The sequence below is a fragment of the Erpetoichthys calabaricus genome, chromosome 9, assembly GCF_900747795.2.
Source record: "Erpetoichthys calabaricus chromosome 9, fErpCal1.3, whole genome shotgun sequence".
Lineage (NCBI taxonomy): Eukaryota > Metazoa > Chordata > Cladistia > Polypteriformes > Polypteridae > Erpetoichthys > Erpetoichthys calabaricus.
In genome coordinates this window covers 184,879,662-184,891,666 of record NC_041402.2, presented here as the reverse complement: position 1 = coordinate 184,891,666, position 12,005 = coordinate 184,879,662, and the positions used below count along the sequence as shown (strand labels likewise).

Sequence of the window (12,005 nt, the reverse complement as noted above, 5' to 3'; positions counted from 1 at the left end):
TTGTGCAGTAAAATTAAACTCATCGTTATTGGACAAGTCGTCGTGTCATTGTTGGTGAGTAACCATAATTAATTATTTACGTACAGTACTTATTACATATACATAGTTTAGTGTCACTGTACACACATTTTATTGTATACAATTTTTCTTGCATTGTACGTATTTATTGATGGTGGCCTGTCTGTCGTAATGGCTGTAACATATGTGATATCGGAGACGCTCGATATCTTTAAAATAATATTTAGGTTTTACTGTGTTTACATACATAATTTCAATGAATCTTACCTAATATCTAAGAGAATACAAAGGGTTTATGCTGTATAATTGTGAGTGAAATGTTTATAATAGTGTGGGAGAGTTTATAAGGGCTTAAAATATATAAAAATAACCACATGAACATATGGTTTCTACTTCGCGGATTTTCTTATTTCGCGGGTGGCTCTGGAGCGTAACCCCCACGATGGAGGAGGGATTACTGTATGATGGCAGGCTCAGGAGTGGTGGCTCTGAGGCTAAGGATCTGTGCTGGTATCCCAAAGGTTGCTGGTTCGAATCCCCGTCACTGCCAAAAGAGATCCTACTCTGCTGGGCCCTTGAGCAAGGCCCTTAACCTTCAATTGCTCCAGGGGCGCTGTACAATGGCTGACCCTGCGCTCTGACCCCATGGGGTATGCGAAAACTAACAAATTCCTAATACAAGAAATTGTATAAGGCGAAATAAAGAACAAAAAGGAGCATTTAGGATTTTTGAAAGCTGGAGAAAAGGAGGAAGTAAGGGGGTGTTGGTGCTCAGTAGGGAAACGAGTACAAGGGGTGACAATCAAAAAGCAGGCTCACTGTGAATTCCTAGGCATGACAGTTTCATTGTGCCCAGGGTAGGTCTCATTTTGTGTTAAAAAAAAATATATATATATATATATATATATATATATATATATATATTTTTATATATATTCCAGAAGGATCTTTCAAAGGCTTGGCTCATACTGAACATCAAGATCAAGGGAGCTTTGGCAATTCTGCCCCACTAGAGGGTTTACTGCCTCCCTGGGCTCACTTTAGGGCATCTGCATTAGGTAGGATAGGACAGCTGTAACCCCACCAGTCAAATTCCACACCTGTCCTTATCCCAAAGAGTGGGCCATGCTGGGGCAGACACTTGGCACCAGATGTTAAGAGTCCCATGAAGTACCTCATACCCATCAGGTGGATGGGGGGTTATTATATAATTATATATATATTATATAAAAAAGTCTTCAGACTCTCACTTTCTGCACACCTTGTTGTGTTGTAGATTTAATTTGAAATGGAGAAATCTGCCGTCTTTGCTCATCATTCTACACTTAATAACCCATTATGGCAAAGTGAAAAACATTTTTCAGAAAGGCTTTCTGAATTTTTTTTTTTTTTTAAAAACAACTCCTAAAATCGGCCTTCCATTTCAAAAAGCTGGGTCTCTTACCTTTAGAATGGAGTTGTCCTGCCTCGTGTTCTTGGTGTCATACCCTTCTAGTAAACAGCAGCGAACCGTGGAGCCTGAGCCTGCAAACTCCGCCAGGTTGAGGTCAGCAAATCCAAGCTGCAAAACAGGAAGGGACAGAATGTGGAAACGAGATGACGGCTCCTTGTTGGCCTTTCATTGACTTTTAACATTCAGTCCGTAATCGCAATTTCTAGACTGCACTACATTTAGAAGGGCCGGACCCCTTCAAAGACAGAAACCTGGGAGGCCACTTTGTAACCTGATGTGCTCAGAGCCCACAGGCCAAGCATGGAAGACTTTGGTGACCAAGTTGAGACACTACTGGATGTGGCGTTGGAGGGACACTAGGGGGTTTGCTTTCCCGCCAGGGGTCGCCAAGTCCGGTCCTGGAGGACCATCGTGGCTGCAGGTTTTCATTCTAACCCTTTTTTAATAAGTGCCCCGCTTGTGCTGCTAATTAACTTCTTGTGAATTCATTTTAACTGAATTGCTTTTTTAAGATTTGATCCCCTGAATGTTTTCATCGTTCCTCTCTGTTGCTTCATTTCTTTCCTGAAATGGCACCTAAACAGAAATGAAATGTGAAGTGAGGGTCCCAACAGAAGACCAGCTAAGTCAGGGCCTCAAACCAGAAACCCGTTCTTTAATTCCATGGTTTGTTGCTGCTCCCGTGGTGCATTAGCAGACATTTCCGGAACTGTTGATCTTCTCTTTTCTAAAAGCAGTGTTAAAATGATTTGGTGACCCAAGAAGATCGACATTCCTGATACCTTTATCTTTCTTTATTTTCAGATATGGTATGATGGACACCAGTTGTTTTGTCTCATTTTGTATCTCATTATTGTTTAGCTGCTAATTAAGGAAAAAAAAAAACAATTAGGAAGTCTGAGTCTTCAAGAACAAGTCAATTAAAATGAGTTCAAAAGAAGTTAATTAGCAGCACAAACAGGGCACTCATTAAGAAACGGGTTAGAATGAAAACCTGCACCCATGGTGGTCCTCCAGGACCGGAGTTGGTGACCCCTGCGCTAGACCAGACAAGCTGCAGGCAGGAGTGTTTGGAATGTTAAGCTAATGTATCCACTCTGATCACAGCTGGCACCGTGCAATTCTCATGTGTGTGTGGGGGGACTGGCACTTCTGTGCAGAGCGTGCGCGTCCTCCCAGGGTCATGTGGGTCTTCTCCCACAGTCCAGTTTGTTTATCAATAATACTCACTGTCCGTGTTTAGTCTGCACATTCTCCACGTGTCCATCTTGATCTGTTCTCTCCAATGTCGACCCACCACCCTAAACCTTGGTGGTTCAGTTTCTCCACACATTCCAAAGGCATCACTGTTGGTGGATAATTCAGACAGGGTGGGAGTGAACAAGCTCGCTCCACAATGGACTGGTGTCCCCATGCTGAACACCAGTACTAGCTTCATTACAATGGCTGCCAGTATTTTTCAGGACTGATTTTTGACATTCTTGCACCTTCCTCTCTTTCTCAATGCCAGTCCCCACACATCCCCGATTGCCATCTCAGCCCCACAGACGCCGGCTTTCTTAAAGTTCTGAGAGTGACGCACAAACGAACTGGCGAGGAATGCTGGTGTCAAATTCAAATCCTGTGGGTTTATAATTTCAGGTATTTTCTTAATTAGTAAACAATTATATGCTGTGCTTCCTTCCCCATAATTACATTAGCATTGCTTTTTAAGATTTACAACCTTAATTGTTTCAATTTTCTGTAATCGCCAGCCGAACACCACAGACACTCAATGCGAGCCAACAGGTGGTCAGCTGTCTAGGGGTTACTCTGTTCCTTGTACTGTAGACCTCCATTTTTCACTCCAGCTAATGTCTTCATCAGAAGTTTGTTCTTCCCGTTAATAAAATCTGTTATTTAATTCAGAGCCTTGCTGGTGATCTCATTCCAAAACGGTTGATTCTTTCCCCCCCCCCCCCCCCCCAGAGTTTTTCTTTTGAATGAGGACTCATTGACTGGGGTGGGCTGTGTGTGTAGGAGAGGACAAGACGACTTGTTTGATTTTGTCAGGGTGAGTCATGGACTCACTGGGTATGTCACATTATACGACTACCTCCGACTCGCTAAGATTACGTAAATGAAGGCTACGACTGAAAATCTGCTGGAAAAGTCGTGTAATGTGACAAGGACTTTGAAGGAAAAGGCAACAACGAGAACTTCTGAATCTTGGAAAGCAACCCAATAAGACTATAGACGTCTGGTCAGCCAGCAATAGCAGGTTGGGAATGAAGATCTACAGCCCTCCATTATCTGTATTTGACACATCTGGTCTAATTGGAAGTCACATGTCACACTGACTTGGTCTTTTAAATGAGTCTTGGGAGTTCTTTTCATTGACGCCATGTTTCCTTGTTAAAATAAATACGTTTGAAGGCTGAATTAAGCAGCAAGTAAAAAGCTAATGGCCTCCTCGATTACAGCCATTCAGCCAACAGTCAGGGCACATGCACAGCCAGAGCAGTCAATGATTGGTAATGTGTGGACCACCAAGTGCCTCCTGTAATGACCACCGCAGACCTAATGGCTGCATCAACAGCTGAATGGGATCGAAGCAGGACACGCCACCCGGCCTTACGGACATCACTAAGAAGAGGAAAGCCAGGCTGCTGTATACACAGCACCATGAAACATTCAGACTCGCCCTGTGCTCGCCATGCTTTGTGCCTGGCAGACTCTACATCTGTTATTTCACGTGCAGAAAAAGCCAAATGGAACATTGCCTGGGGGAAGAAAGAGGCAGCAAGACATCCATGATAAGCACGTGCCGTGCGGCTCAGTGAAGCAGAAGCGAGGGCTGCAGCAATCCAGGCAGTTAAACAGCACAGCGAGATTACATAACCAAAGAGGAGACGTGTAGGAGCTGCGGCCCACCGCACAGGGTGCCGTACAGCACTGCCGTGAGCAGAAGAGCCCGAACAATGCCAGCTGATCGGCTGAGCAAAACAAAATCAGCCGTCATTAAGAAATACGGCCACTGCATGCAATAAAACCGTCATGGAATCCGACAGACGGACAGACTTGTACCAGCATTTAGGGATGGACAGACATTCAGAGAGAAAAAGCACTATATTAACAAACAGACAGATATAAAAAGGAAAGGAGCTACAGTACACGTAATTAATGGAGAGGTGGCTATGTAAACCACCTTGTGAAAGAGATAATAAAAGACACTGTATATGGCAGGTAGACAGATATGAAAATGTAAGAATATTCTTCTAAGATAGATACAGACAGGAAGTGATGAACATGTCATTAATAGACTGGAAGCCATGAAAGGCACTATATCCAGTCATATGAAAATGTTTGGGAACCCCTCTTAATTCTTTGGATTTTTGTTCATCATTGGCTGAGCTTTCAAAGTAGCAACTTCCTTTTATTATATGACATGCCTTATGGAAACAGCAGTATTTCTGCAGTGACATGAAGTTTATTGGATTAACAGAAAATATGCAATATGCATCATAACAAAATTAGACAGGTGCATAAATGTGGGCACCCCAACAGAGATATGACATCAATACTTAGTTGAGCCTCCTTTTGCAAATATAAAGGCCTCTAGACACCTCCTATAGCCTTTGATGAGTGTCTGATTCTGGATGGAGGTATTGTTGACTATTCTTCCATACAAAATCTCTCCAGTTCAGTTCAATTTGATGGACAGCCTGCTTCAAATCATCCCATAGATTTTCGATGATATTCAAGTCAGGGGACTGTGACGGCCATTCCAGAACATTGTACTTCTCCCTCTATATTGAACGTCTTTGTAGATTTCGAACTGTGTTTTGGCTCATTGTCTTGCTGGAATATCCAACCCCTACATAACTTCAACTTTGTGACTGATGCTTGAACAGTATCCTGAAGAATTTGTTGATATTGGGTTTAATTCATCCGACCCTCGACTTTAACAAGGGCCCCAGTCCCTGAACTAGCTACACAGCCCCACAGCATGATGGAACCGCCACCAAATTTGACAGTAGGTAGCAGGCGCTTTTCTTGGAATGCGATGTTCTTCTTCAGCCATGCAAAGCGCTTTTTGTTATGACCAAATAACTCCATTTTTGTCTCATCAGTCCAAAGCACTTTGTTCCAAAATGAATCTGGCTTGTCTAAATGAGCATTGGCATACAACAAGCGACTCTGTTTGTGGTGTGAGTGCAGAAAGGGCTTCTTTCTCATCACCCTGCCATACAGATGTTCTTTGTGAAATTGCGCTGAAATGTACAACGATGTACAGATACACTATCTGCAGCAAGATGTTCTTGCAGGTCTTTGGAGGTGATCTGTGGGTTGTCTGTCACTATTCTCACAATCCTGTGCATATGCCGCTCCTGTGTTTTTCTTGGCCTGCCAGACCTGCTGGGTTTAACAGAAACTGTGCCTGTGGCCTTCCATTTCCTGATTCCATTCCTTACAGTTGAAACTGACAGTTTAAACCTCTGAGATGGCTTTTTGTAGCCTTCCCCTCAACCAGGAGACTCAACAATCTTTGTTTTCAGATCTTTGGAGAGTTGCTCTGAGGATCCCATGCTGTCACTCTTCAGAGGAGAGTCAAAGGGAAGGAAGCACAACTTGCAATTGACCACCTTAAATCCCTTTATATCTCCTGATGGGACACACCTGTCTATGAAGTTCAAGGCGTAATGAGCTCATCAACCAATTTGGTGTTGCAAGTAATCAACATTGACAGTGACAGGCATTCAAATCAGAAAAATTACAAGGGGACCCACATTTGTGCACAGCCAGTTTTTCACATTTGATTTAATTTCATACAACTAAATACTGCGTCACTAAAAATCTTTGTTTGGAAAACACCGCAGTACTTAGATATTCCTAGGAAATGACAGACAGACCGCTGTTATCTTTTTGTTGAAAGGAGAGTCAATTATTATGCAGGCTGAGAGGGGTTCCCAAACTTTTTCATATGACTGTGTATATTATATACAATATAATATACAATTAGAAAGGTGGCCATTTACATTAAATATAAATTGATAGAAAAGATGCTATATTGGATAGATAGTCAGGAAAGAACCAACATGTAATTCACAAATTGATAGCCATAAAAAGGATTATACAGGTATAAAGTAGATATTAAGGAATTAATATTTACACATATAAGGCACTATTTAATAGACTGACAGATGTAAAAGGCACTGTACATGGCAGGAACATAGGAAAGGTGCATATGTAATTAATGGAGATGTGGCCATGTAGACTGCCATATGAAAGACACTACATAAAAGACAATAGGGAGATATAAAAGGCACCATGTGATAGACCAGGGGTGGGCAACGTTGGTCCTGGAGAGCCGCAGTGGCTGCAGGTTTTTGTTCCAACCCAGTTATTAAGTGACATTTTGATTCTTCATTTTAGTGGTCTCACTTGTTAAGGTTCCCCATCCTTAATTGCTTATTTCAATCTTAAATAGCTGCATTCAGTGTTTTAATGGCTCCTTATTGGCAATAAGATGTAAATGACAAAGCAGTCAGCAGTTCACCATCTAGCTTGTTTCGATTTACATCTGTGTGTGTTCATCGATTTAATAAAAAACTTAATAGAAAATGTGACAGACTGAAAATCATTTTGATGATATCCTTGGAAAGGAAAACATCTATGATATAAGAACCTTACATTGCACAGACTAACAAGCCATAAAGTTAAATAAGGTCTGAGATTGGCAAGGACTGGTTTCTAATTAAGCAATTGGGCTGGAATGAAAACCTACAGCCACTGGGGCTCTCCAGGACTGACACTGCCCAACCCAGGGATAGACAGACAGACAAATAGGAAGGAAAAGGTGCTATATAAGATAGACACAATTAGGAAATTGACAAGTACAGTAATTCACTGATTGGCAGCCATGAAAGGCACTAGATGAGGTGGATACAGTAGATATGAAAGAATTGACATGAAATATACAGATAAAGAGCTGAATCTTTCAGTTATTGATAGAGCCTTTCTAGCTCCTTGCCTCTATCATTTTTATATCGCGTCTTAAGAATACACTCGTAATTACATGTTTGTCAGCCTTCTGTTTATGTTGGTTTTTTTTCTCCCCTTTTTCAAATTGAGACTTGGTTCCCCTCTGTGGTTTTCAAGTACTGTACGTGGAATCCATATCTGAAGTACATTTTGAAATTCAGTGCTTATTTAAAGTGAAGGAGCTCGTATCGTGCCATTTCTGATACCACCTTAATTTGAGATCAGAGATGGCATCTTCGAGCCCTTGGGTGGCCAGAGACGTGGTCTCGGATGTCGTGATTTCTACCATCACTGACACAACTGGGGACAACCATTATACTGAGCTGAGCTGTGGGTAAAATGACTCTCTGTTAGAAAGTCGTCTTCGTTTTTTGATCCGTTCACTCTGAAGTTTGACCTCGATTTTTTATTTATTTTTTTTGTTTTAACATTTTGGCCTTGACGACTGTTATGACTGACTGGCTTTGTTCTTGTGTGTCTCTTCTTCTGGTCGTATTTCTTTCATTCTACGAGTGATTCATCTCTAGCATAACCGCATCTGGTATCAATCACACGGCAGCTAACTGAACAGAGCTTTGTAAAACAGATAGGAAAGGCACTACATAGGACAGCGGGTCTGTATCGAAAGAGTGACACTTCATAGGAGTGACATAAATACCGTATTAAAGGAGTGACATTTTATTGGAGTGACAAATTATGATTAAAATTTTATTTAAAAAAAAAAAAAATTGAAAATTGTCGCTCCACGAAGAGTTGTGGAACCATTACGATTTTTGTCCTTGCACCGGAAATCATGCTTGTTGTTTCGGGATCGTTGGTGTCGGTAGATGTATCCTCTGAATGCTAGCTTATCTTTACCCATTTGGGATTTTAAAAATTGATATTCATCCATTATTATCTTGCTTCAACAGAGAGCAGGAACACAACTGAAAGTACGCTCGCTAAAAAAATCATTGTCATCTCACCTACCACTTGGATGGTTGTCACTCCTTTGAAATTTATATCTGAGGTTTCACTCCTTTGTTATGTCACTCCTATGACATGTCATTCCTTTGAATAGAACTGGGCACATCTATTGGAACTGACCTTTAAGTAAGTAATAAAGCACTGTGTGTATCTATAATTTATAGTGCTTTTCTAAATATTGATCTCTGTTGAGGTCCTGCAGTGCCCCTCAGGTTACCTATCTATTGCAAGCTTGCTAGTCTAATGATGAAGGTTGTTTATATGGTATGTAAGGCACTATATAAGACAGACCGATCAACTCTCCTCTCGATATCTGGTAATTATGTATACAGGTCCTTTCTTATCTAGGAGACAGATACTTGCATGAACAGTCTCTTTTGATCATTTATAGTGCTTTTCCACCTACTTATCTCTGTTGGTTTTATATAAAGTTTATGTCACCAGCAGGCTACAGCATGCTTGCTAGAGAGAACTACTGAAATTACCGTAAACAAGACAGATGGGAAAGACGCTATAAAAGACAGACAGATGAGGACCTCTGCACAGCTGACGAGTACATTGCGATTTTATTCTTGACCACCCAGGTAAAGCTTAGGTTGCTGCGACCAGCAGGGGGCGCTTACACTGTGGTTTCTGTGTGTGTGGATCTCAATGCTGTCACTGGGACACTGCGCTGTAAAAATGGCACCGTCCTTTGGATGAGACAAAAACGAAACATAAGGTTCCCCACTTTCCATGGTCATTATACATCCCTGGGCATCTCTCATGGCTACACTGCCCACCATGACCTTGTCCATTCTTGCCCCTTATTTATCCCCTAACTGTCTCGGTCACCCACCTAACGTGTGGCGAGTGTAATGGTACAAGAATGGCTGCCATCATATCACCCTGATGGATGTTGCACATTGGTGGTGGTTGAAGTGGCTCCCCACTGTAGGCCAGACAGGCGCTATAAACATCCGTTATTAATTAATTCTACATGTGGTCTCCAAACAGGACGTGTTGAACAAGTTCATGTTTTCTTTCCTTTAATGTTTGATGAAAAGCTGCTGAGCCAGCCACACACACACACACACACACACACACACACACACACACACGCAGTGTTTCCGACTTGGCCTTGTCATGGCAGAACGTGGCCACAAGGCGATTACCCACACTGGGAAACGTCTGTTGTCAGAGCGGTGGAGTTCAGCTTTGGTGCTACTGGGCTGGAAAACAACGTGACTCAGACGAGAGCAAACCTTTCCTTAGGGGATGTCGCTAGCTCTGCTCCTGCAGTTATCTAGCAGACATTTTCTAATGGTGCTGGAATCTCTAATTAAATCAACTTCATAAATGCTTCAACCAGATGGATGCGGAACTACTTTGTTCCTCTGCTTTTACATAATCTCTTTGTATTAAAAATATATAAAAAAAATAAATAACAAAAAAACATTTTCTGTTTTGAACCAGACAGTATGTTTCAAATAATTGGGGCGAGACCACCCATGGTTCCATCTGTCCCAACTCTGGAGTGGACAAATTTAACTTTGTGTTTATTTGACATTCCCAAACCCCTTAGTACACATCACTGTTGTTTCCAATGAAGCAGCTTAAAGAGAGAAATTAATGGGGGCTACAATTGGTGCTTTGCAGGCAACACCACTAGGGGGGCCTCATTGTCCACGACTCCAGTCATTCTCAGCACCAGTGTCCTCCTCAGTTCAGTTGATTTTTACCTCTCCCCGTTTACTACCTGGTCGACTCTCAGACGTTTTTTCCTCTTCAATCCAACCGCAGTGTCCCCAATCTTCTGATGGCCTCGTCCTGCAGGATAACCCGCCAGGTCACAAAGCTCAGATCATCTCAAACTGGTTTCTTAAACCTGACAAGGAGTTCACTGGACTCAAATGGCCACCATAGTCCCCAGACCTCAATCCAGTACAGCACCTTTGGGATGTGGTGGAACAAGAGATTCGCATCATGGATGTGCAGCTGACAAATCCGCAGTACATGCGTGATGCTATCATGTCAATGTGGACCACAATACCTGAGGAATGTTTCCAGCACCTTGTCAAATCAATGCCAAAAAGAATTAGGGCAGTTCTGAAAGCAAAAGGGTACTAGCAAGGTGTACCTAATAAAGTGGCCAGTGGACGTAAATAAAATGTATTATTTATTCAAATTCAGTATCAAAATCAGGTGGTGTCATATGGGGAGGGGATACACTTCACAGGTGCTGTGCACGCTCCCTTTTTATTTTTACCACGCTTAGTTTAACTTCACCTGTTTGTTGTCTGGTACAAATCTTGTAATCGATATTTAACCCACTTCCTATTGGTCAAATGACTTGAAATTTTGCACACTTACACACTTCTGAAGACAATACATGAATCAATAATCAGTTTCACAAATTGATCAATTAATTTAATTTCTTAATGAACATGGATTTTCATATGAAGAATAGTTCAATATTTCACCAATAGATGGCGCTAGTAACAGAAATATTAAAAGGAAGTGTTAAGATATTGATTACAAAATTATACTGAAACAAACCCAAGACTAAAAAGTTGAAAATAATATATATAATACTTTTTAAAAACCACACTTATATTAAGTTAAAAGTGTACTAAAAAGTAAAAAATAAGTCTCTCATAGATCACTTGTAAAATAAAAGCGTGGGCACTTTTACTAAGATTTTATTGATTGATGAAAAGTGCCCACGCTTTTATTTTGCAAGTGATCTATGAGAGACTTATTTTTTACTTTTTAGTACACTTTTTAACTTAATATAAGCGTGGTTTTTAAAAGTATTTTTTTTATATACATATATTATTGATCTTAAAATACAAGAAGTCGTCTCGTTTCTGCCCCTCTGCTTGCTACACTACACCGGATGTTTCTCATATTTCATTTTTCAACCCAACGCCCAAGACGAGGACCTGCTGAGCCACCCGACCGGCTTAAGCAAGCTGCAATGTCATGCGTGCTGTAAACATTTCTTACCTTGGAATAAGCTTTTCCACCTTTCAGTTCCTGAAATAAAAACAGGAAGAGAGTTAGTTTTTTTTTCCAAGCAGTTTCCATCAATGACTTTAATATTCTCACGTGAGGCTGGCAAATCCTGTGGAAACACAAAACACTCATCAATGAAGAGTTCAAGGTTTTACTGCAGCTTGACTTTCCATCTGAAGCCCCCATTCTCATCTCCAAACCCACCTGGCACCCACAGCACTTTGCGTCGACTACTCATTTCTTCTTCTTTTTTAATTCTTATGCTTATTTTGGAGAGGTTATGGTTATTGGGAAATTAAAATGGCTGGACATCATTTAGTCACACTGCCTGTCAGGACAAAAACCAAGCCATGAAGTCCAAGCATCTCACTTGTAGACCTCTGCGATCAAACTGTGGTAAGGCACAGAGCAGGGCAAAGGGATAAAGCCATCGGTAAAGCTTGGAGTGCTCCCAGAAGCACAGTGACCTCAAGAGTTGTGAAATGGAAGACGTCCGGAACCACCAGGACCCTTTCTAGAGTTTAGCCATCCAGTCAAACTGAGCAAA

The 12,005-nt window shown here is 41.4% G+C and overlaps 1 protein-coding gene across 1 annotated transcript in view; it reads right to left on the bottom strand.

The window, feature by feature from the left end:
- Nucleotides 1-12,005, bottom strand: part of LOC114656958 (protein FAM102A-like) — a 146,797-nt gene that overhangs the window by 25,147 nt on the left and 109,645 nt on the right. The window contains exons 4-5 of the mRNA XM_028808614.2: nt 11,450-11,479; nt 1,463-1,579 (exon numbers count right to left, since the gene is read on the bottom strand). Coding sequence (XP_028664447.1) covers nt 1,463-1,579; nt 11,450-11,479 — 147 coding nt within the window. The remainder of the gene's footprint in view (nt 1-1,462; nt 1,580-11,449; nt 11,480-12,005) is intronic.